Here is a 27,052-nt window from a genome sequence, read left to right on the forward strand (position 1 = left end):
ATGACAGGCGAACTGGATCACTAATTTAAATAACAGCACTAATCAGAAAGACTACATCATAGAAAGAGTGCCGTTGTACATAGCAAGTGCCAGTTGATGTTGTCAGCATTTTGATACTTTCTGACATCAGCTGAAGTCAAGACAAAAACAGCCAACACCAAAAATTAGATCTTTCCATCACCTAATTATTTTTGTATTACAAACAATTTAAGCATGTGATTTAATCATCAAATGTTAATGTTTGAGAAAGTTATGTGGATTCTGGTGTTGCTGATACTTTGAAACATTTTATTTAGTTTTAAATAAGAAAACCAAAACACCTTTTCCTGAAAAATTGAAAATTTATTTCTGGAATCTTAGTTTTTCCTATAAGTCACAAATGTGAACCCTACATTGCAAGGCACAGATTATGCCATTGTTATTCTTGATTCCATAAAGACAGAAAGCTTTCTTACTAAACAAATTTAGACAGTAATTTTATTTACTAAGTAAATCTACTTCCTTACTAAATAATCTACTTACTAAAGACAGTGAATGAAACTTTAAATGACATACACAAGATGACCTATAAAATACTGTAAAAACCACTTACCCTACATTTTAAAATCTTTCTTTTATTTAAAAGCTCAGTTCTCTCTAAGTCTGAATTTTGTCAATACTGCCAAGTGAGCTGTTGTCCTGATAAATTAGCAAAGACAATCTGACTCCTGAACTTTTAAGGACAGATTTAAAAAAATTACTTAAGATTGAATCTCTACCTTGTATTTTGATTGCTGCTGGCTTTAAAAAAATATTCAAACCGAGAGCTGGAAAAGGATTTAGAGATAGAAAAATATATTCCAAGCATGGATAAAGAAAACCAGAAAAGCAAGATTTGATTACTTACCTAGCTATTAATGTACCTGGACTTTATTAGATACCACAGAAATCCCTTAGAAGCAGGGATGGGAAATTAAAAATTCTCTTTTTTTATTAAAAAAAACTTTTCCCAAAGACTATATCCTACAGGGCGACCCCTTTCAGCAAAGCTAGCAATTCACAGAAGAGAATATGATCACAGCTTCATATTTTGTTTGCACTCTTTCCCTCAACAATTGACATTTTTCAATTTGTTATATTGGTTGCACTAAATTCTGGTGTCAAAACACACAGTATTTATGGCAACTTTATGGCTATTTTATGCTACCAGTGTCAGTATGCATCCACAGCTAGACAGAGGACAAGTAACATATTTTTCAGTTAAATATCTAATGAAAAGGCCATGTGGTAATGCTGAGTTAATTCTGGTATTTCACAGTAGCGTTTCAATCATGTTTACATGTTTGGCATCATAAACTCATCTCTTAATTAAGCTGTTCTTATATTTAATCCAGAATCCTTTATAATCCAAACTATATGCCAATTATACAACAAATCTCTCATCTATCTTTCAGTCACCACCTTTAAACAGTAAATGTTAATTCTATCTAAATATAGCAACAGTTTCCTTCAAGACCATATCAATTCAGTTTAATGAGTTTTTTACATTTATTCTTTGTGTGTGCGTTTTGTAATGGTAGGTTGCCTACTACCAGAAAATTTTTCAGCTTCTTTGATCATATAGTGAATTACATTCCTTTGTGCAAGACCTCCTCAAAAAGGAAAACATCATTAGGACATTCTCTTTTCAGACAAAATAATTAACTAGATAACCAGAAGAGATTATATGAAGAGAAAGCAAAAAGTAAAGAGAGTACTGCGTTGCTGAATTACTTTGGTAGACATACAACCAAGCCTCTATTTTAACTGCTTGGTTTGAAGACTCACAGTGACTGTAAATACAAAGCTTTTGGTAATGCTTCCACCTAACTATCACTATTAACAGGAAGCTTAGTTTTTCCTTCCCATCAAAACCTTATTCGGTTGACATCTTACCTTTCTTTTAAGTGGTACTTCACAGAATCTTGAAAAACAGAACATCTAAGCATATTCCTCCCAAAAGGCAGGATCAACCTTATCTACATCAGTCATAAGAAGTATTTGCTTAATTCATTATTGAGAAGTTCCACTTTGTAGGTCAGCTATCCCGGTACCTTTGGGAAGTTTTCCCTAACATTTAACCTAAATCTCTTCAGCTGCAATTGAAACCTATTATCTCCTGTCCTCTCCACAGTGTTTCCATAGAACATGGAAAATTATTCTCCATAGTAGCCTTTAACATTCTTAATGATCATTAATGTATCTCCTTTTACAAAGTCACCTCTTCTCTAAACTAAACACAAAATTCTTACAATCTTCAAATATGCTTTCTAGATCATCAATCACCTTTGTTGCTCTCCTCTGTCCTCCCTTGAGATGCCTTGTACGGTTTTTTTTCCAAGCGCAATTGCCAAAACTGGGCAAAGGATTCAGGCTGAAGACTTGCTCAGGCTGAACAGAAAATGAGTCTGACTTGCATACAACAGTCCATTTTATATATTTTATGGTACAATTTAGTCTTTTTTAATAGCATGCCACTATCAGCTTGCTCTCAGCTTTCTAATTATTATGTTTTCTGGATTTTAAGCTGCCCAAGTGCTACCTAACATCTTGTGTTTGTGCAACTCATCATTTGAGATACATACAAACCACTTACTATAACCCTTCCCCCCCTCCTCCCCGCCCAAGATCTCCCAAGGTAAATGTATTTTGTTTATCCTGACCTGGCTTTTAACCTTTATGAACTGACTCAGTCTACCAATCCCACACAAATATATCCTACCATAGCTAAAAGGCACACTTTTCTTCCAATTTAAACGGAATCACATCAGTAAAAGCTCTAACATGGAGTAGTGGAAGGGAAGAGAGTGAGCCACTCGGCTCTTCTGTTTAACAACCCCATGTGAAAATGCAACCTTATCACATGAGTTTATTTTTTTCTTTACTGTTTTCTTTCATTTTCCCCTTCCCTTGTCCCATGTATTTCCCATATATTTTTTTAGTCTGCAAATTTTGTAAAGGTAATCTGTTGTTTTCTCCAGATCACTAATAAACAGGTTCCCAGAAATCCTGCTTTCCAGTTTGATTACAAACAATACTCTGAAAGCACTTTGTTAATCTTTTGTTGATATTAATGTCTCTGGGACTGCTTTAGCCAACTCCCTAATATGCTTCAGTGAACACCATCAAGTTCCAATGATTTTAATGCACCTAATTTATCTAAGTAGTCTCTACTTGCTTGTTCTGTACCGGAATACTTCTTTCTATGCCAACCAATCATACGTAACCATATGATCAAAGTTGACCGCTGTGCTAAAGAGAATGAAAACAAGCATTCAAGTTTATTTCCTCTTTGTTTAGCCAAAGACAATGAACTCTCTTCTTGCTCATTCATCTCCTGTTACTGTATTTTCATTAATCATTTTGCCCTTCACCATTTGCATCTCATGTAATTTTTTTAATTGTATCTTAAAGTTTAGAAAATGTTTATTCTTAGAATTTTTAGTGTAGGTACTCCAAGAACTTTTTGAATAGGTTCTTTCCTGCCACATATCTTTCTCATCAGCTACTGTAACAGACTCCTTCCTGTGCTCTGACAGTAACCACAACAAGGAAAACCAAGATTTTTCCAAAAAGATTATTTTGACCATTAGCTGTTACCTACAGATTGCCAATAGGATTGTCTTCCACCTGCTTATTATTTCAAAGAAAGTAAAACCCCCAAACAACTCTGGCATTTAGGTTCCCTTTCCTCAAATGAAAGGTATCCTTCAAAACTGTACCATAGTAGTAACTATGAGTATTGGCCAAGTATTACTTTAGTCTGTCACTGTAAAGGTGGATTTGCTCAAATTACTCTGCAGTAAGTCCTCTGACTTAACTGGCACCAGAACAGGGATAATGTTGAAGCAATAGTATTACATGCCATACATGGCACTACTAAAAATAATTTATCATATATGTACAGAAGGACTACTCTTTACCTTTTGTGCTTGCAGTTCTTTTATTACATGGCCAGTGATAGCATTCATTGTCTTGCCAACAATAGTTTATATCAATTCAGTAACTGAGCATGATTACTAGGCCTTTTTCAGAGCTGCTGCTTTGTAAAATTTGGTGCTAGGTTTCATACACAAGTACAGGATACTATATTTTTCATTTTCCCAAACTGGCTGCTGACCAAGCTCATCTGTTGCTCAAGAGAGTCCATGAATTTTTCTAGAAATTATAGTTTCTATCACTCCTATAAATTGTGTGTCGCTTGGATTTTTTTTCTGAATAATTTTATTTTTTCTTCCATATTTCTTATGGTATTGAGAACTGGACCAAGAATCCACTCCAGAAATGTATCTAGCAACACCAGTGTGCTTAAAAAACAGTCCTTTTTCTTTTTCTTCAGTTCAGCTATTAAAGGGTAACACATCCACCTGCACTAAAACATGCACTTTACATACTATTATAAACTTAGCAACTCATGCACATTTAGAAAGAAATAGAATATTTTTTTTTTCTGACCAGGAAGCAGGCATTGAAAGACCCCATTCTGCTTAGGTTTATGGAAAACGCACATGGAACCGACTTTCTGAATTTGAGTTCCACTGGTGTCCTAAGATGCACAAAAGTTTGAAGTCAGCAGCTTTGAGTTCAAAGTTAACCATCTGCATTTAAGTACCTTTTCAAGTCAGAATGCCAAGAAGACAGAATTCTAAGTCATGTTTGAACAGGTAAATACCCAGCTGTGGTGGGTTGACATTGGCTGGATGCCAGGTGCCCACCAGGCTGCTCTATCACTCCCCTCCTCAGCAGAATAGAGGGGGGAGAAAATAAGGTGAAAAAAACTGTTGAGGTCAAGATAAAGGAAGTTTAATGAAGCAACAGCAAAAGTCACATGCACGGAAGCAATGGAAAATAGTTGTTATTCTCCATTTCCCACCAGCAGATGATGCTCAGCCACTTTCCAGGAAGCAGGGCTTCAGTACCTGTAGCAGTTGCTCCAGAAGACAATCGCCATAAATAATGAATGCCCCCCCGCTTTGTCCTCCTCCTTTCTCCTTAGCTCTCATATCTGAGCAGACGTTACATGGTATGGAATATCCCCCTGGTCACTTTAGGTCAGCTGTCCTGGCTATGTCCCCTCCTGATATCTTGCCCCCTTCTCCCCCCCCAACTGGTGCGGATGAGGGGAAGGCTGGAGAGACAGCCTTGATGCGGGGTGAGCCCTGCTCAGCAGCAGCCAGAACCCTGGTGTGTTATCACCACCTTTCCAGCTACCAAACCAAGCACAGCACTGTGAGGGCTGCTGTGGGGCCCAGCAAGACCCAATATACCACCAAAGAATTCAATCATACACCATGGTATTTCAAATCCAGAAGCTTGCCCAACTTGGAAGGACAAATACTACCTCATCTGAAAGAATAAATGCCACCTGTACAATTTATTTATATGCTGGCATCCTTACATTACTACCATTATTAAGGAAATCCAATTTTATTGGAAAAGAATTTCTAAATTTCAACAATATGGTGTCCACATTTAACCACATATAACACAAAACTAGTAAAAACTTCAAAATTGGAATGTTAACTGGAGATCTACACAACACCTGATGTAATATACTCTTACCTTCCTTTTCTTTGGGTTTTAAACCTCGCTCTTCTTTTTTCTGCTTTGCTTCCAGCAGTTCACGCTTCAGCTGTCGCACTTCTTTCCGTAGCTCCTCACTGCAAAGAGAAAAATATTTACAAGAATTTATCTTCTGGGAATCTAAAGCCACTTAGAAAAAACAGAATCGAAGTCAATGGACAGTAAATCTCTGATATAAACAAGGAAAGGTACTGACTCAGCAATGCTAGGGACATGGCTTAAAAATCAATTAGAACCTAAGAAAGTTCATATTTTCATTAGCAGAGACAACAAAAGAACAGAACAGATGGCAACATCATAGCAGAAGCTAAACTAAGGCATGTTAACAGCTTTTAACAACTACATTTCTCCTTTTCCATCATGAAAAGAAAGCCATAGAGGAAGGATAAAAAGACAGTTTTAACCCAAGTAACTCCATTGCTTTTATATAAATTGGGGGTAGTACGGAAGCAAGCTGCATCACAACACTAATCTAGTACACTGTAACATTTTCTTACAGAAGTTGTACAGCAGAAACAACACTCATGTCAATAGAAGTATGTTTGCAATATTTAGAATGTCAAAATGCAGTGACAGGAACCCAGGAAGCAGGGGTTACAAGTGGCACTTATGAGTAACAAAGCCTAGCACATCAGAAGTTTTCCTGTAAGAGCAACAACACACTCTTTCTCTTAGTTGCCTTCAGCTATTATTGTATGAAGAACAAACTAGCTAATGACAACTGTTCAGTGCACACACACACCCCACACACCCCTCCAGTGTGTGTGGTTTTTTTCCCCCTCCCGTGGAAAGAGGTTTCTGCACAGAACACAGAAGGTCCTAATTCCTACACGGCCTAATTCTAAAATGCCTTTTCAAGCTCTCTCTATGATCAGTAGTGTGTCAATAAAGGACTTTGATACTTCGCTCCTTAGAGGCTCCATGCTTCCTACAGTTATTATTCCTAGGCTCACTTTACCAAGTTAAGTTGATGAGCAGGGTAATCCAAAAAGTCTGCATGCTGAAGAGGAAGCCACAAGTACTGACTGGTAGAAATGTCAGGCCATACTCACAAGCCAGATTTACTGGAACAGAACTAGAAATAACTGACGTTCTGTAAACAGGAAAATGTCAAATTGATGGAGTAGAATTAAAATAAGGGACTACAAATCAGTCTGTACCTGCGCCCTACATTTGCACTGAGGTTTCATATAACCTAGTAGTTGGTTTGTAGCCAATTATGCAGTTGCCACCTGTCCCTGGAAAGTTTCTGTCTCTACACAGGCTCTGTCCCCTCCAAGCTTGCCTCACTGCTCTCTCAGTCCCACTGCTACACTGCAGGCTCTCCCCTTGCTCTTGCTCCCTGTTCTTCATCTCCTTGCCACTTCCTGCAGCCTCGAAGCTGTCCTCCCTCCTCCCTCAACACAGAGAGGTACTTCCACAGCAGGTGTAAACTCATTCTCTGACTACTTACCACCATTTTGAAGGGCCAAAACACACAAATAGAAAACAAAGAAGTGACATGCGACTGTTTTTTCTTTTCCAGAAATGGCATTGCCAATGTTGCATACAAAACCAAGAAGTACTTCCTTCCTGTATTTCGTATTTTGAAAACAGAAAAGTAGCCAATCCTTTAAAACTGATCTATTATCTCCACAGTTTGTGAAGAATATTTCAGTGAAATTGCTTAAGCACCAATCTGGATTCTATCTTCCAGAAATTTCTTCTGAAGCTAGATGACATGGACCAAATTTCCTACTACCAGTGATTTTTTCATATAACTTTTGCAAGTTAATTACATTTTATAGTAAATGAAAGCCGTAACTTTCCAAATATGTAAGCTTATACATAAACAACAGCTTTTACCCTTTTATCTGAAGTAGCTTAGCTTAACTATTTTTGTGTAATCACTACAATCTCTTAACCGTATAACCGTCAGTATCTTTTTCTGACTGAAGTTGGAAGATCCTGAAAGATAGCAGCTCTTAAACAACTTTACTGATAGGCTGAGTACAATGGTCATAACAGTCTCAACCATCTGTTCTGTATTCAAGATCAAGCAAAGAAATAACTCTGTGTATATGCGTGCATGCATACAATAAATTATGTATTAAGTGTTTCTGAAGACAAGAATTATAAAGCATATTCTTTTTCTCTAAGTAATATTGCCAATACTTTCTAGGATACTTAATTCCAAAAAGCACTGTAAGAAAAAAGAAAACCCAAAAACCTGCCTGTTGAAGTCTAATTTTAGAATGACACAGCAATAAAAAAAGATTATTCCTTTTTCCTAATCATACTAAAGTTTACTGAAATCAGAATAATCGTTCTGCAGAAAACTTTTTTTTAAAAAAAAGTCAAACTGTTTCAGGACAAACTGTCTAACTCCAGAATTTTCAGATTGCTTCCTCAGAGTAAATACATTTTTTTAATCTGTAAGACTTCTAGTGAAATCAGGTCTAGGAATCCCTTTGAATTACCTGGTTCAGCTGTGGCTTGATTTGAGAGGACTGTGCATTAGTTTCCTAGGACTGACAGGAACTCCAGAATCTAGGAGCTACAAGACCTTGGGTAACTTCAGGCTGAAATCTAGTTACAACCTAAAGACACCATGCATGGTGAAGGCATCAGCTTTCCTAGTAAACTATTTGAATGCATGATCAAAAATCACCTTGACACTGTTATCTTAGCCACCACTCAGGCTTCCCTTTAGCAAACTAAGTAATTTATACTTCTTCAAGAATTCTTTTTAAAGGAAAGGATGTTCTCCCAGCTTTAATCCACCATCTACTTCGGGACACCCTGCAGTGTGTTCCACAATCCTTCTGAACATCAGCTTCAGAATGAGACATACTGATGGGTTCCAGCATTCCTGTAGGGCCCTGCCAATAGTGCACTTGGCACCTTAGTTTTAACTCACCAAGGAACACATGGTTGTCACTGCACTGACCACTCACATGAGTTTCCACAGTGACACTAAACCCACCTCTTAGTCACTTCTTTCAAAAATGTCATTCAGCAGTTGTACTATCCTGCAGCTACAACCCTGCATTTCTAATTTCCAGCCTGGTATTTAATTGTATGACAAGAGGGTTTTTATGTCATTATGGCCACTTAGGTATTCAATTCAAATTATTTGTAATGGTCTGTTCCCACGCATCCTATCATTTTCTTATAAAGTCTTTTTAAACATAAAGATATCAGTGGTTTTTAAACAAATGTTTGATACAAGTCTACCTGTACTATAAACACTACACCAACAGTTATTTTTATAAATCAAAAAAGTCAATCCTTTTTAAACCTGTCATCCCCTCCCTCCAGTTTCCCCAAAAGGCAACACAAGTTATCTACTACTCGAAAAATCACTCTAACCAGCATTAGATGCAACTTCAGTCTATTTTTTTTTTTCCTGAAGAGCGTACCAAACAAAGCATTCTGCTATACCTGGTTAGGAGTCAAGTAAGGTTAACTTGTCTTAATTTCTCTACATCATACCTTTTGCCATGATTAGACTCTGAAATAGGAGTTCTGTTCATTGGAATTCTCATGATTTTCCATTTTTTATTAAAAATGAACACCAGTACAGCAGAAAGGATTGCATTTTCAGCAACATTTTTAGACTAAGTTAGCTAGGCCTGTTACCTGAAAATGCTTAATCATGAAAGATGCTGCCCAACTTCCTGCTTTCTAATGGATGTGAACTTTTTACTCCTTTCTTCCACACACAGAACATTAATACCTATTGAGTAATTTTAAATTTTCTATATAATGATTTTACCATTTTAATATAGGAGATGACTTAATGCATAACCTACCTCAGGTGTCCCCCCACCCGCTTTTTCATCTAAACTGTTTAAAAGATGCCTCCTTGCTTACTTTAAGCATCATGGTAATGTAATCAAGTTATCATTGACTCTTTTGGCCTTTCCTGTTGGTATCTGTATTTTAATTTGACATATTCATAGCCATATCAGTATTCTTTTTCACTGATTTCATATTTCTTTTAAACCAGAATGTTCCCTTCCCAGTGTGACTTTATTCCACATTCGATTTGGATATCCCAGAACAATCCCTATATTTTGACAACCCTTCATTCTGTCTTTGATCTCCCATTTCAACAATTCAATGTCTGGATGGAGATTAGTGGCAAGTGGTGTCCCTCAGGGGATACCATATTGAGACTGTCTAGTATCTTCATCAATGACACAGACAGTGGGATTGAGTGCAACCTCAGCAAGTTTGCCGATGACACCTGAGGGATGACATGCCACCCAGAGGGACCTGGATAAGCTCAAGAAGTGGGCCCATGTGAACCTCAGGAGGTTCTACAAGGCCAAGTGCAAGGTCCTGCACCTCGGTCACAGCAACCCCTGGTATCAGTGCAGGCTGGGGGATGAAGGGATTGAGAGCAGCCCTGTGGAGAAGGGCTTGGGGCAGCAGCAGATGAGAAGCTCAGCATGAGCTTGCAAAGTGCACTTGCAGCCCAGAAAACCAACCATATCCTGGGCTGCATCAAAAGAAGCATGGCCAGCAGGTTGAGGGAGGTGATTCTATTCTGCTCTGTTAAGACCACGTCTGGTGTGCTGTGTCTGGCTCTGGGGCCCTCAGCACAACAAAGACACAAATCTGTCAAAGCAGGTCCAGAGGAGAGCCACAAAAATGATCAAAGGTCTGGAGCACCTTTCCTGTGAGGAAAGGCGGAGTTGGGGGTTGCTCGGTGTGGAGAACAGAAGGCTCCAGGGAGACCTTATTGTGGCCTTTCAGTACTCAAGAAAGATGGGGACAGACTCTTAGTAAGGCCTGTAGCAATAGGATAAGTGGTAATGGTTTTAAGCTAAAAGAGGCTGGATTCAGATTAGATAAAAGAAATTTTTTATGAGGGTGGTGAGACACTGGAATGGATTGCCCAGAGAGGTGGTAGACACCCCATCCCTGGCAACATTCAAGGTCAGCCTGGATGGGGCTCTGAGCAAATTAGAGTTGAAGATGTCCTTGCCCATGGCAGGGGGGTTGGACTAGATGACTTTTACATGTCCATTCCAAGTCAAACCATTCTATAATTCTGTGATTCAACCATAAACACTATTTGTCTGCTAATCCCTAAGCCAGCAGTAAAGTGGATCAACATATCTCAAACAATTCTGCTGTATTGGAGTTAAGGGTTCACAGTCATTAGGTGCAAGCCGAAGTACCTTCATTATTTATTTGCAGTTTTATGTACTTCATGGTGAAGCAGGCCTCAGACACGCAGAAGTATCGGTCTGAAAAATCTTCCTCTATTTTCTATGATCCCAAGGTTAAAAGATTTTTTTCATTGATTATTTCAATACATAATCTTCAAAAGTTTCTTGACTACAAGTCTAAAAATATTTCAGAGATTAATGTCACAAGTCATATAATGTTATAATATCCTAGAAGCCTAGAGACATCCCTACGGCTGGACAGACTCCACACACAATCTGCTGGAGACTGCCTGACCTTAATCCTCCTACTGAATTTGAAAGAAAGAAGATTTTGGCAGATCAGGATTCCATCCCGACCAAATGCAGTGGGAAGCAGTGGGTTGAACACAAGACTAAAGGTTAATAACATAACTCTTAGCCCAGTTCTGTCACTAAGGATCTAACCCACAAGTGAACAAGGACAGACTTCCTATGCTGCACCCGTAGCTGATGAGTTGTGAGCAAGCATAGATCCAAAAACTCAAGGTGGTATGCTGTGGTATAGAGTTTCAGTACATTAGCCCTGCAAAACCCACTTACAGTGCTTGTTTACTATACAGATCTTCCATCTCTCAGCTCTTATCTGTACTGGTATTAAAGCTTTATATTTCAATACACTTTTCTCTTAATAGTAGGGGGTTTTGCAGTTATCTTTACAACATCGCATATTCCACGCTCCAGCTCTCTAATAAATCTATTTTGGTTTTCTTTAGCATTTTAAATCAGGAATTAATACTTAGTTAATAAGGAATAAAATAAATTGGAAATTTAGCCAAATATTCTAAGTTAAATAAACCTTTTTTTCAAGTGCCATGTACTGAAGGTGTCTTGCTGCAAGTAGTAAGGGTTCTTCTGAATTTACAAAGTAACTTCTTAATTCAAAAAGGAGAAGTTCTGTATTTGTCTTCACTTTGGCAGAGGAAAAGAGAACTGATTACAGAAATAAACACTACTTGTGATTTTGGTGTAAGTGACCATATAATTATACTTGATATGCACAAACACAAACCTACCCATCTTTTTCTATATACATACATATATACATATATATATACATATATATATATATATATGTCTCTTTGTACTTGTAGGCTCATGCACATGTATATATAAACCATAACTGGCTGTATTTATTTAAGCATATAAAATCTGTAACTAATAAAATATATATGATACACAGACACAAATAAGACCTAGAGAAGCACAGGACCTTATTCAGCTGTGATTTAGGGAAAAGGTGGGTGCATATATTTGAAACTGTAATTTAGATATTCCCCATCCAGTGATGACAAAGCTCAGTAGATGCTGAATTTCACTTGATACCATTCCCATCACAAAATGCCTGAAAACTTTGCCTTCTATACATTTCCAAACGTATTCCAACTCCAGTCTAAACTTCACTACAATTCAAGAGTATTCACCTTTCCCCCTCTAAACGGCACCTAAGCCCCTAGGGCCAACCTGCTTGAGGTTATCCTAGCACACAGTCATCACTGACCCTGCACACACAATATTAAACAAGGCCACATTCTTTCAAAACTTAGGTACTCAGATGGTGCCAAAACTATACAGAGAGCCTCACAGTCAGAGGATTCACTCAGGTAAATGTGAATTTATAATGGAGAAACTGTTCAGTGACTGAACAACTGAAAGGTTATGATGTATTCTGCATCACTGGACTGTGTGTTTTTCTAAAAGATATGCTGTAGTTGAAACAAGAATTTATTCAGGGAAGTACTGTCTTCTGTAATAAAAAGTATTACATTAAATTATTATTTTTGATGGCATAGCATGTTATTTCCCTTCCTCTTTTTATGGTGTTATAATTACGTTGGTTTTATTGTTTTTAAAGGCCATTTCCTTTCATTTGCTTTTGCTGTCTTCTCATTCAGTATCATCAGAGGAAAATTACTAACTGGTATCCATAAATAGTAACATTATTTAGTGAGTGTTGTTCAAAGTATACATATCAGAACAAGAAAAAAAATACTCTTATTCAGTTTACTTCATATTTTTAAAATGTTATCTATAATAAAAGCATGTCAAGATTGTCACATAAGTTTAATTTTTACATGAGCAGCATCCTTTAACACCTTAATAAAATAAAATTAATACTGAAGTACTTTAATATACTTTAACACTGGTCATGTTAATTTCATGGCAGAATAGATTATTCTAGTTTAGTTTAGATAAACCAAGTAAAAATCGAGCTGTAGTACAACTGTATCCCTTCATAATGTAAGCTAATAGCCTGGAAGGAAGTCCTGGATTCAACGCAGTCGCATTCCTTTTCCCAAAGGTATTAAGGTAAAAAGCACATTCCATGTTCTCTTTCTTAAATTTACTAATGACAATTTTCAATGCCGATGATGTCAATAGCACCCATGATTTATATGGTAAAGTCATTGTAGAACAGACAAGTGGACACCTTAATATCAGGAACAATGAGGAAGAACCCCTGTTCAGATGACAGCTTTCAGTTTCTGCTAGATACTAAAAAAATGCATAATACATTGTTTGAAAATTCCAATTCTAAGTTAAAATACAAGTAGTATTTCTAAATAGACCACTAACAATAAAATGAAACAATATAAAATGTCAGACTTGTACAACTACCTGATGTGCAGAATGTGTGGAAGAACCAAGAGAAATGTCTGCTCTAAAATGTCAGATTTGAAGCCTTTTCTGATATTCCCCCTTCTGCCCCTTGGGGTACCTGCAGAACATACAGTTCTTGGAATGGATAGTAAATTCCCCCATTTCTATGTAAAAATAAGACCTTTCTAGGGTTCAGGGATCTTATTTTTGTCTGGATTACATTATTGTTCATCTCTGACACTGCAAAAATTTTACAGCTGTAAAAATGAGAAAAAACCCTGTAGGTTTGGAAAACACACAGTGTCTTTTTGCCAGCCTTGTTTTGCTGTAGAAATCAGATATATATCTGTCTGACTTCTACAAATGCTACACCACAGTCATATCTCAAGTAAGATGATGATACAAAAATGGTGGGAGACATATTCAGCAGGTCTTGACACTGGAAACCTGTATTTTAATATATAGCTGCTGGGCCCTGTGTGGACACATGTGCTAACACTAATGCTAACATTTAATGCTGGTTTTGATTCTAACAGTAATTGGTAAACTACAGTTTGAAATTAGTACTGTAAGTCTTTGTTTAAACTCCTGCACTGAAAGAATTTATGGACAAACTACCAATATTTATACATTTTATCTAGGACTACTGAAAGACTTCAGTGCTGCAATCTAATAGGACTGGCATGATCAAAGACTATTGTCTTTCCATTTCCATAAACCTGAGTGTGAATAAGCAGATCACATAATTAAAGCATCAGATAACTGGCACTCTATTTTAATGTAATTAGGCATATTGGATTATAAATGACACTGTATGTCATTTATGTCATCACAGCACTAAACAATGAATTCTCACTCGCCGAAACTGATGAAGAACATTACCATTTTACTCTGTTGGGAGAAGCTTAGCAAAATAGCAGTGCCCACAGGCAGAGCATGAAGTATAAACTTGTGCAAGAAGAAGAAAGATATAACGGGGGAAGTGATCTATTCCATTATGGCAACTAAGACAGATGGAGAGGGGAAAAAAACCCCACAGGTTTCAGTGCACATGAGCTCTTCTTCAGCTAGTTTATTTTTCTTCCAGTTTGCTTAATAAAAGGTATTAGCTTTCCCTACAAACTTTCTTTGCTTACATTGCTCAGCCACCAGTCACACTGCCAGAAACTGCAGATGTATGCATTAGGGTACATATAGAAGCATATATCATAGTTTTAACTTAAAGCTGATTTTATGCATTATCTGCACATCCATGTTCAAAGCAGGTTCTGGAACAGACAGAAGAACCTAAATTTTCACAATGTAAGAGAAGAACCTAACTGTGGCTAATGTAAGACAGCAACACCATTAAACTAAAACAAATAAACAGAAAAACTGGAGGAGATTGCCAGCATCTCTCATCCAGGTCAATAGCATATGTATCTGGATTCTAAATGCTTAGTTAATGCTTCATAGAAATGCACTTGCCTTTATTCTTTTTTTGTAATTACACACCACACTGGTCATTCACAGCTGTTGTAATTAAGAGGTTTCCCTCCTCTGTCACTTCTGGATGACAGCTTGCAGGGTAAATTCGTGCATGATCCTATGACTGTTAAGCTTCACCCTATTTCTATTATTCAAGCTTCGAGATCATCCAATTTTCCATTAGGATATTCCTACCCAAATTAATCCCATCTCATTACATTACTTTCCAACTCTGTACTATTTACAAGATTATTTTAACAAACTTTGGGGGTTTTGTTTTGTTTGTTTTAATATTTAAAGTATTACCGAAAACCTGAAATAAAAACTATTCTAATAAATTTGACCCAAAACAATAGCTGCTCTTTCAACATCATTTATATTCTCCTTTAACCAACTTCTTACCTATCTTACAGTTCTTGATCTATATTCCCCTCGCTTTCATTTTAACCATTTCCTCCAGCTTAGTCCAGAATAATGTTTTATCATATATATTTAGCCTAGAAAAAAAGCTTACTTTTTCTCAGGAAATACCTAGAGACAGGCTACTTTTGCAGAATCTGTTTTAGTAAACCAATTCAACACATTTTTTCGATTAGCCGCTAATTGTTTTCTTTAATTATTCTTACTTTCAAATCTAGAACATTATATCATATTGTTCTACCATTTTAGAGGAAGCAAACCAAATCTGTAAGTCAATATGAAAACTTACAAGGGTGGTTTCACCAGGCAAGTCAGACAAGTTGTAATGTTTTAGATAAAAGTAGTAAATGCTTTTAACACAGATGCTTCCTGTGAAACAAAAAAAGTATTGGATGCAATGCAAACCTCACAAAAAAGGGGACCAGAAACACAAGGAATTTAAGTGTGACTGAAGGACAAAGTTTAAGAGGTTACTCAAAGCAAATAATTTTGTATCTGTAAATCTAAAGACAGGGCTGTCAGAACAGATTGTAGCAGGTCACATGTTAAAAGATGTATAAAAGGGGCTATGATGAGTTTTAAAGAGGAAACAGCTGAAGGTATTAATGCTAAAATGACTGAATTAATTAAAACAAGAAAACATAAGAGAAGGAAGAGGTCACTAGGTCACATGGGATTAAAGGGAACAATAAAGGAAAACAAAACCACTGCCGATAAGATAAATGACTGATTCGTGTCAGCTTTCTCAAAAGAAGGTGCTAGGGAGAAAACTCTTAAGTATCTGACCTGACTTGGACATAAAGATGAGACAAGATCAGAGACAGAGGTGTCAGGAGAAGAAATACCAACATATTAAAGTGTGATAAAACTCTGGAGTACATCCTCTGGAAGGATGTCGGGAATGGCTGTTCCATTAACTCACCTTAAAAACAATGTTGTATCAGATGACTAACAAACACTGTATCTTTAGAACAAAAGGGATGACCAAGGAAAAACAGTAAACCTCATGGCAGCTTCTGGTGAGTTGCTTTAAGTAACTAATACAATGAACATAAGCTTGTACAGTAAGTCTCTGTGTTACCTCAATGAACTAGTAGTTTCATTCCAATGTGTTGGTGAAAGTGTGGATGAACAGAGTAATGGATAAGGTGAACAGCTCTAAATATTCAAACAGCCTTCACAAATGAGTCTTTAAAAAAAAAAAAAAAAAAAGAGAAAGCAAATGGTGAGAAATGGATTGAAAACAAAGCACATGGTTAAAAAAAATAGCCAAATTGAGAAAAGAATAAGCAATAAACTTTTGATATGGCAAAATTAATAGTTCAAATTAAATACGCTTAAAAAACTGAGTGAGGTACTTGATGGTGACATTTCCAGAAGATCCAAAATCAGGTGCTCAGTAAAGCCCAGTCAAAATTCAGTGATTTCTCATGCTTGTAACTCAGGAATGGAGAATAGAACAAATGGCCACAGTCAGGTTCTCAGAAATTCTGATTGACCTGTCTTCCAAAATTGAAGGAGACTACAGAGGGAAATCCTCGTACACCTTACACAGCTCTAAAGTAACAAAATGAGTTCAAAATGAATTCATGAAAAGCCTCTGAACTTTACTACTGACAGCTCAATGAAGACCTCTATAACACATAGTTGTGGAAAAGAGTAACATAAAAGGTACAGTTATTAAGCAGAATAATACAAGAAGTATTTTAGTGGCAGTATCAGAGACAGCCAATACTGTTCAGTTTAGAATACTATAAATGAATCTGCACAACCCATGTCAAAATGACCAACACAATAATACAGGAAACTCCAGAAAGGATAACAAAGATTATTCCCACCATGAAAAATCGCCCCTGACATGAAGATGGAATTACTCACTTCAGAAAGAAAATTAAACAAAGGAAACATGAAAAAAACCCAGGAAAACCACAAATGTTACAGACTTCTAATATCTGAGTCCAGGAGACTGTAAAATCTCAGTAATTTAGGAAAAAAAGATAAAATATTTTTCACTCTTCAGATAAGACCACACAATTCTTTCACAGATAATTTCTTTGGAGTAAGAGCCTTCACATTATTAAAAGTATCTCAGACATTTACATGAAAACCAGGAACATCTACTTAGAACAACTAATGATAAAAATGAATTTCAGGAATGTAAGACTTCATTCCTTGGCACCATCTAATTATAAATCAGCTGATGTGTATTGCTGATGGATTCCTCTCCCACTTCTCTGAGGCAAACGGTACTGGCCAATACATCGTCAACAGAGGCAAAGACGCTTACGACAGCAGCATATGCCTAACAGAGATTTTCCTCTCCAAATCTCACTCTGACTCTCCATTTTATAGTAAGTGCCATGAATGCTCACAATTACCAAGTACCAAAATATATATATCCGCATCAGAGCCTTCAAAAGAAAATAACATGAGGAATGATGAAAATAGCTTTCTAGATACTCTATTAATACCAGTATACCATAGGATATCAAATATCTAAATAGACAGATTGAACTAAGAGCACAACATACGCCAATTACATATCACTGTTTCTTGGAAACTGGGTAAAACACTTGCTCTGAGTTTTGCCTGCTGTTTCCCAACATCTGATAAAAATTTGTAACAGATGGGAATGATTGCCAAGTGAACAGCACTCCCTTCATGTTCTCCATTCTGCTCATTTAATCACAAACACACTGAATCTGATAGTAATGAAACAATAGACTTGTTGTTGATGAGATCACCAAATTACTTCCATAAAAACCTATCAGACACTGTAAAATATAGTCACCACAGACATACAGAATCCTTTTCTGACCTGCCACAGCACCTGTCTATACAAAATAGTAAATTCAGTCACAGGAGCAGCCTTAAATAAAACAAACACTCAACTTTACTTGATTTGTAATTATATTGAAAAGCCAGATTCAAAAAAGACAATCTTGCCAACAATATTTCACAGAGTTAGCTGGTTTAGACATTTCTAGATTTTAACATTCTTCCCTATTACGAAATGGCAACATTATTCCCAAGTGAGTCTGCTCTGCAGTCTCTATATAATGCATATTTTATATAAACAAATCCTATTCAAATGTTCTGCTACTGCAAACTACAACTGAGAACCCCGAGTACACAGTGGTTAACAGTTCTAATCATGTAAAAAAAGGCTTGAAGTTAAGCATGTGCTGAGGTGTTTGCAGGATCAATGCCAAATTGTCTGAAACATCAGCTAAACATTCTACTCAACCTACCTACTGTAATCCTCCACAAGCAAGTAGATTCTCTTTTTTTACTAAGACTGAAAATGAGCTCTCTGAAGAGAAATAAAATAACTTAATCTTCTAAAACTCAACTTTACATACAACTGCTTTTCTATACATAAAAATGTCATCAACTTAGTATCAGTTTAAAGACTGATTTGCAGAATGTTTCAAGTCTAGAAGCAATCACTGAGCCTCACTCAAAGTGAAAAAAACCCATCCTCTTTCCAATAGTATTATCTGAGCCTCAAAAGATCCAACAGGGTGATTCATCCAGCCTGAAGATCCTTCCCGGCTGCCCCTCTTCTAGGGGCTCCTCTGATCCAGACAAGAGAGAGCAGACTGGAAAGAATTTTTCTGGCAGGAAGAAAAAAAAACTGAGCTGGAGCACTGCCTTTCCCAAGCACTCTTGTCACATGAAGGGACCACATGTACATGATGCGACAGAGTGAAGGTGCAGGACTTTCTGGGGAAGTCAAAAGCCAGGATTTCCACTGTCAGAACAATTTTTCTGTCTTACAACATACTTCTTGTCTAAGTGTGAGGGGCTCCTGAAGACAGAGAGTGCTAGGTAGGGGCTGGATGAGATGCTCTGGCAGCAGCATCCTGCTCCTTGTTTCTCATTTTCTGTTAAAAGGCAGAAAACACAGGCACGCAGTAAACACAGCACTTCAGGGAACTGATCCTCAGAGATGCACTGTACAATGCATTCACAATCAGCCAAGTAGTATTTAGAGAATTCTCTCTCTCTGGAAAAACTGTGGCTCACTCACCAGTCAAGCACCATAGCTCAGTCTACAACTACTTCTCTATCAGAACACAAGGATGGTTAAGAGAACCTTTTAAGAACCCTGTGCCTTATTTTTATGATCCCCTGTATCTAAATATGCTGACAGATGGAGCAGACCACTTTTAGTTGGGATTTCAGTGAGAATGGGCCATGAAGTCCCTCTGGCTGTCCACTGAAAGAAGAAATCCCTCATGTCGCACCACTTCCCAAGTTTGTTCTTGATTCAGAATCCAGACATTACAGACAGGATGTGATGAGAGATGCTGGATATGGACATTTCATATGGAAGGTAAATTACAATGTAATTAGAGATTTGAATGAACCTGAAAATGATATCTAAACAAATACAGGACAGAAATGTCTTCAACAGAATGTAAGCTATGGGTGTTATTCACTACTTTTCATATGACAAGGACTTGCTGGTATAAAATGAAACTGCAGGCAGCAGATTTAAAATAAACAAGAGGAAATATTGTCCACACTGGCTACAATCAAATTGAGGAATGTACTGTCACAAGACGTCATACAGACCAAAAGCACAAACAGGTTAAAGCAGCTACATCTATTCACGGAAGAAAAATACACCGAAGAATATTAAACACAACAGGCCAAATGAACCTTCTCACTAAATAAACCCTAAAATCGCAATTGTTGGCAACAGAAAAAGTTCCCCTGTAGTATCTTAGAGCTGACCTGCTTCTGGCCACTGTCAAGAGACAGGATATTTGGCTAAATGCATCTTTGATCTAATCCAGCATAGGTTATTCTTAAATCAATTATGACTTCTAAAAACCTGACATTTATTACTTTGATTTAGCAGCACGTAAGTGTACAGTGATATTTTCCATACTGGAGAGGTCCACGTCTAAAGGTACAAAAAATATATTTGGGTTTTTTTGCTTGGTTTTTGGTGAAGTAACTCTTATGTAAAAGTATTCCTCAGAGAAAGTGATCTGTTGTTTTCTGGTTTTGAATGGAGGAAAAGTAGGCTTTTTCACAGCTTTAGGAGAGATCATTCTCTTTTTCATGTAACTGGAAAAGTTCGATATAACTTTGAAAGCAATAACTGAGATATGTAAAAAGGTAAAAAAAAAAGTTTCTAATTCTTAAGTAATGCATGAATGGTTAAATAAGGAAGGAGTTTAATAATCATTAGATGGATTTTGAAATATAATCAAAGCCCGACTCGGTATTTAGGACCTGTGTGAACTTCTTCCATACCAAACAGTCAACACATGACCATTACACCACAGCTGATGCAGAGTTATCCAGCAAATGCCTGAAGACTATAGAATTAATTACACTAATGTATGCACAACCAGAAAAACTCCCCCAGCTTCTCACAGTATCATCATGTATTTCAGTGTGCCTAGTACATTCTGTGCATCTGATTTTTTTATTTCAACTATAAAATCAGCCACAAGAATCACCAACATAGTAGCTTCCCAGTAAGACTTTAAAAGGAATTCAACAACTATTAAAATCTGTTAAGTCTGTGAGGAACAAAAAGTAAGGTTGATTAACTCAGAGTTACAGAACCACTATCTGAGCTCTAGGTTATTTTACAGAAGAATATTTAAGTTCATCTGCTCCTTACCCCCGATGGATTTCACATTCTTACAAAGCAGCTCCATCTCTAATCTCTTCCCTTTATCCATTCCCTTCTCATGTGAAGACAGAATGGCCCCAAAATGCCTCTTACATTATTATTGCATATCTGTACATCAATTAAGCATGGACTGTAGGTGAGTCAGAAAAAACATTTTGAGACCTCATTAGACTGAATAAAAGGTATTTTTAGATTGGGCTAAAGAAAGTCTCAAAAATTCAAACCAAATACCAAAGATGTTTTATTTTTGCAGCAGATCTCAAACTGGACCTGAATCATGATGTTCACTTCAGATGATCATCTCACTCCAGTTGTAATTGAAAACATTTATTTTGATTTTAAAAGCAAAGCAGGGAATTGACTAATAAGGAATATTATTTATATCAAATCTATTTTATTATGCTTAACATTATTTTTTGTTCTAGTAGTCACAACACAGAGATAACATATTGGCATAATTAACCAATTATTTCTCTTGTAAGTACGGTCTCAAATACTGCACTTTTGTACTTCACTTTACATGTAAATAATTCCACTGTGTTATTCAAAGTACAGTTTAATTTATTTCCTGTATCTCAAATTGAAATAAAATGCTAAAAAAATTCAGCAAGACTACTGTTCATGTATTACACACTTAAAATGCTGAGGTTGAAACACTTCTGAACAATTAGCTGTAAGCATGCAAGTTAAGTTATAAGCTTATATTTGAGCATTTATAAGACAGGTGCAAGATGACATGCATTTTAACCCAACAGCTTTCATCAATAACTATCCTGCAATTTTCATCTTTTTAGGTTTCAGTCAATTAAATTTTTGTCCTTGCAGATCTAATTTATTATAAAACAACTGTCTAAATTTTATATTTAAGTTGACACAGACAGTACTTCTACATTTAGTATCGCAAGAACAGTCCCTGTAACAGTGCTACCACTGACATTAATTTGATCAGTGCTGTAGGCAAGACCTATTGGCCAAATACAAAAAATTGATTATATAATTAAAATAATATTTTTATCATGTGTAAATATAATTTGTTTTAAAAATCTGAATAATGCAACTGCTTTACTATTGCTTATATACTACATAGTATACCTCATGAATTATCAACATCCTACATAATACTGCTCATATAGCATCATCATTTTAACGTTTTAGATTCTATAAAAACAAATTATTCTTAGGATAGGTGAGTTCCATTAAACAGACAAGAAAATCAGCTCAGTTGTAGCACTAATGACCTGCTAAAGACAGTGCTCATTTGGATTAAGCAAAAAAAGTTACTAACTGGGCCCAGTGCATCCCTACCTGTGGAAAAAAATAGGCACACAGCATCACAAACAATGCTTTCAACAGTGTTTTTATTTAAATACATAATGTTAAGGGTGAACTTTGTTTTGTGAGAAATTCACAGAGTTGATAGGAGTCTCTCCATACAAAAAAACTCTCAGCATCAAACTATAAATTATTTCTAAGTTGCTTTGAATTTACATTTATTTAATCAGCTAAAAATGTGAAAGTCTACCCGTAAATCAATAAAACTCAGTGCTTAAGTCAGAGAGACAGTTGAAATAATGATGATATCTACACTTAGAAACCAAAGGATGTCCTTTCCTTTTTATAAGTTTTCCTTTTCTTACTAAAATTAACTGGCAAAGAACTTCTATTGCCAGTCAAGATCAATGAAGAAAAAAATACTATAAAGAAAAAGTTAAGGAGATCCCAAGCAAGAAGTATTACTACTGCAACAATATAGAATGTTAAATTTTGCCAATGCTTTTTTTACCAGAATGCATATTCTGTTTTAGTTTTAACTTTGCACCCATAATTCACTGCTAGAATAACAAACATCATTAGAACACTGAGAATGGGTACCCTAGTCTTCATCACTACTTCTCCGTTACATTTAGGAAGAAAAAAAAGGCATTTTTATTATGATTCCTCCTTTCTATCATGAAGTGCATGCATAGTAACATTAAAAAAGCAATATACATTCAGTAATTTAGGTTTTTCTACTTAAAAATCCATACCTACTAACTAGAGTATTGGGTACTTCCCTTTTATCACTATAACCAATTTGAGATCTGGTTTTCATTTGTTGATCCATCAGTAAAGTCCTATTCCTGTTTTCACTGAACTACTAATGATTATCACTAAATAGTCTCAAATAAGGAATGCCAGTTGAAATGTTTTATATAAAAATCTCTTGTGGCTCTTAAGTTACCATAAACTGAATTCTCACAACAGTTGAGAGTTAATCTGATTTTTTTTACTTTTTAAAACCAAAAATACTTTGATGGTTGTAAACTAAAATCAACAGTCACCCCTCATTCAAGCTACCTGTACCAACATTTTAACCTAAATGTGTATCAGTAATATCCTTGCATTTTCTCAGGAACACTTAATCTCATTCTTCTTAGAAAATATATCAGCTATAAACGGAAGGATACAGCTGTATGCTCCAGAGTTCACATTCTGAAGAGTTACATGTATGCTCCAGAGTTCACATTCTGAAGAGTTACATGCGGACAAAGAAAGTGGGTAAGACTAAACTGAGGGATGACAGTCATCTGACTTGAAGAAAATGAATTCATGGATTTAAGAACTACTTCAGAGTACTGAGAATAATGGAAGTTTATTCTTGAAGTTAGCAAGTATTAGATGATATTCAAAGTGGGAGTTTGTTGTTGCTTTTTTTTTTAAAAAAAGAAAAACTCAAAACATATGTGGCAGACGGCCCCAGTTAGGAGGCTGCAAAAGGAGAGCAGGGGATTCAGCACATACTTTACTAACTCAATTTTCTTTTCAGCTTTGCCATTCACCTTTATAATAAAAACTTAGATTCTGCTGAAAACAGCAAAATTTGCGGAAAATCCATAGGGAGGCTCTAAATCCTTGGGATTTGTGGATTTTCTGTTTGAACAGATTTTTATTGTTCCTGTTGACTGCTCTAACACTCACTTTCAGGCACAATGCAGCTTGAGTTATGTTATCTGTGGGCATTTAAACAGTATCAGCAGGTAGCTTAACTTTCCAAACTCATTTTTCCTGGAAGGCAGAATGCCAAATAACTGTTTGGAGAGACATGAAAATGTAAAAAGAACAATCTTATCAGTTTTGTTAATTTAACTTGGTTTAATAATTGCCACTGACTTGTTAGATATATTAAGTTTTAAAAATATTTTTATATGGACTGACACCTCTATTTTCATTCTTTTTGTTATTGCCTGGTCACATACTATAGGAAAAATGGCTCTGTCTGGGCTAAATGCCCAGAATATTTGAAGCATCTCACACTGAAACAATAGTGGTCTTTGTTGGACACCATCTGCTAGCAGAATTTTTTTTTTTTTTTTGTTAAAATCATTGTGTGTCTGCTAATACAGATGCATTGCACTTCCACAAATCGAATTACATTTATGCTCAGACTAAATACTATTCATGTAAAAAGTGTTTCATTTCACATTATGGCTGAATTGGAGTTATACTGATGCAACACACATGAGATAAGCTTGTTCCATGTGGCCAGATTACTTCAGAAATACGTGATTTTGCTCTTTTGGTTTTTACCCAGTCTGCCATGCTTTTAATACCACAAATCTTACTTTTCAAGTGGTCATCTGTGTTTTGAATTTGTTGGTATTGCTCATCACTGTGTTTCTTCACTAGCTATTTCTGAGGGGTGAACTGACTCGGCTAAGTCATGAATCAGACAGTAAACAGCACATTAATAAAATCTGCAGACACTAAATAACTGTTATCTCCAGTAAGAAAACAGAAATGCATTAACAGACTTACAAAAATTAAAATATGGGCAGAAAGAACTCTGTCTTGAAAATTGCAAGAAAACACATCTGGGAAAAAGTTAAAAATACAGATAGTCGATGGGAAGAACTAAGCAGTAACATGAAAGCCACAGAAGACAAGGGAAACAAACCTAATTAAAGCCAGCATTGTGGAGATAGTTGCAGTTCCCTTTAAAAATTTTTGTGGAACTAATATTCTGGTCATATCAGTCTTGGCTGAAATTTCACTGTGAAGAATGACATGACAAACATTAAACTGATTTTTGGAACGGCTAAAAAGGGATACTTCAAATTTATTAGCAAACAATTTTTAAAACTGGAGGAAGAAAATGCAGAAGATCTACTAGGTTATTCTGTTTATCTACTTCCTCATTTCTACAAGACATACTCCTTTTTGGTACTCTTGATTCAAGTATCTGAAACAACAAATTCCTTATGTTTCGTAATTTGGAAAATATTTCTGATATCCAGTTCAAATATTCTGATTCCCCCTTCCTTTAAGCATCCTGAATCTTTTCTGTTCATGTTCTTTTAAAACCCCCACTAGTAACATGCCATTTTACACCCTCAGACATGACTAGGTAACAAAAGCTTTAGTAGTTATCTTCTGTCCACTGACCAGTTATAACTGTATATACACTCTGGCAATCACAAATACAAAATAAAGCACACTAGCTTAAAATTAAATTGTCAATTATAGCTACTTGAGGTGAGTAATCTTGTAGTTGCACCATATCAATTCAGTATCAATTACACTTTTGGTAAGCCAAGCCATACAAGAACATGCTTGGTTAAGACTATATTCAGTTGTATTTCTAAACTGAATGAAATCCAAGAGATACCAAAAGATGCACAGGTACTTTACAAAAAGATTTTTAGACAGATTAGTAAAACTTAAAACATTCAAATGGATAACTGGCTCCTTTTGAGGTTTCCCTATCCGTTAGTAGGTACTGTACTTTCCAAAGGAGAAAAAAAAAATAAATAATGCAGCTTGTAAAGAAAACCTAGGCAGCTATTTTCATGACATTATATAGCAATTAATGTTTCTAGTGAAAAAAAGAGAAGTTTCACAATCCACAGTTTTGGGTGGTTATGGCCATTAGAAGAAGAAACCACTAACAGAACAGTATTACATACCTCTAAATTTAGTGCTCTGCAAGAAGCTGATTAATATTCTGTATAAATGCCTTCTAAAACACACTGATAAATCAGTTTACTATTTGTGCCACAACATCCTTAAAATTCTAACTTCCAAGACAAGGCTGGTGTTTACGCTTCATATAATTTGGATGAGGAAAACAGTTAGTGTTCATGTTATTCTGAAGTAATGTATCAACAAACAGACTACAGGCCCATAATTGTTTCACCAGTAAAATATTATACATATTTTTAAAGTGCCCTGTATAAAAGAATAATCTCATTTGTATCTCTGTTCTCAGAAATGACCAAATGGTCATATCAAACCATAGCACATTTTGTTTAAAGTATGTCTTACCAGAACAAAACACAGAAAGGGAAGATGAATAATGATTTCTATTACTGACATATTTATATTACAGAAAATTTCACAATTAGTAAACCCAAACTCTGTTAAACAAAATTTTAATCACCAAGTAAGCAGTACATGCAGAAACTTTCTTGTAACTCATTACTTTCCAAAGAATTTCACTACTACAGAATCTTGCTCAACAAGGGATCTGCATAACAGCCAACACTGCAAGTGATATAGTAAAGTGATAATAGAAAGCACTAATGGGAAATCTCCAAGTTAAAACTTGGCAAATATTTTTTTTAAACTGTGTATAATACAAGCCCTTAAAAACCAACAACAGTTTATTGGATTGTGGTTGTGATCAAAGTATTCCCAAAACCATAAAAACATGAAACTATTAATTGCATATTCACAACATTTTGTGAATTCACAACATTGTGAAAAAAATAAAAATTGAACAGCACACTTATATGGAAGTTACTGTATCGACATGTTTATGTCCCACAGCTGCATAAATCCATCTTATGTAGGCGGCTTCCACCTGCTCTTGGGTTTTGGTGTTTTTTGTTTTTAAAGTTTATTCTCAAGTTATTTCACTGGCTTGCTTTCCTCAAACATGTATTTTTTCCTGATAATGAACCCTGCACTGGGCTGGCTCCTAGCCAGCTACTTTCACACACTCTTTCTGTAGGTACTTAACATCAGCTTTGTGTAGCTTAGACACAGAAAAATTATTCTGCATTCCTATGAGTAACACTGATCATCTTAGCAGCCTTCTGTATCAGTGCAACTGCAAGAATCTGCCCAA

The 27,052-nt window shown here is 36.0% G+C and overlaps 1 protein-coding gene across 1 annotated transcript in view; it reads right to left on the reverse strand.

The window, feature by feature from the left end:
- CWC27 (CWC27 spliceosome associated cyclophilin) overlaps window positions 1-27,052 on the reverse strand; it is a 122,550-nt gene that overhangs the window by 35,083 nt on the left and 60,415 nt on the right. Inside the window, exon 11 of the mRNA XM_013301769.3 lies at window positions 5,581-5,678. Within this exon, the coding sequence (XP_013157223.2) occupies window positions 5,581-5,678 (98 nt within the window). The remainder of the gene's footprint in view (window positions 1-5,580; window positions 5,679-27,052) is intronic.

The sequence above is a fragment of the Falco peregrinus genome, chromosome Z, assembly GCF_023634155.1.
Source record: "Falco peregrinus isolate bFalPer1 chromosome Z, bFalPer1.pri, whole genome shotgun sequence".
In the NCBI taxonomy this organism is placed as follows: Eukaryota; Metazoa; Chordata; class Aves; order Falconiformes; family Falconidae; genus Falco; species Falco peregrinus.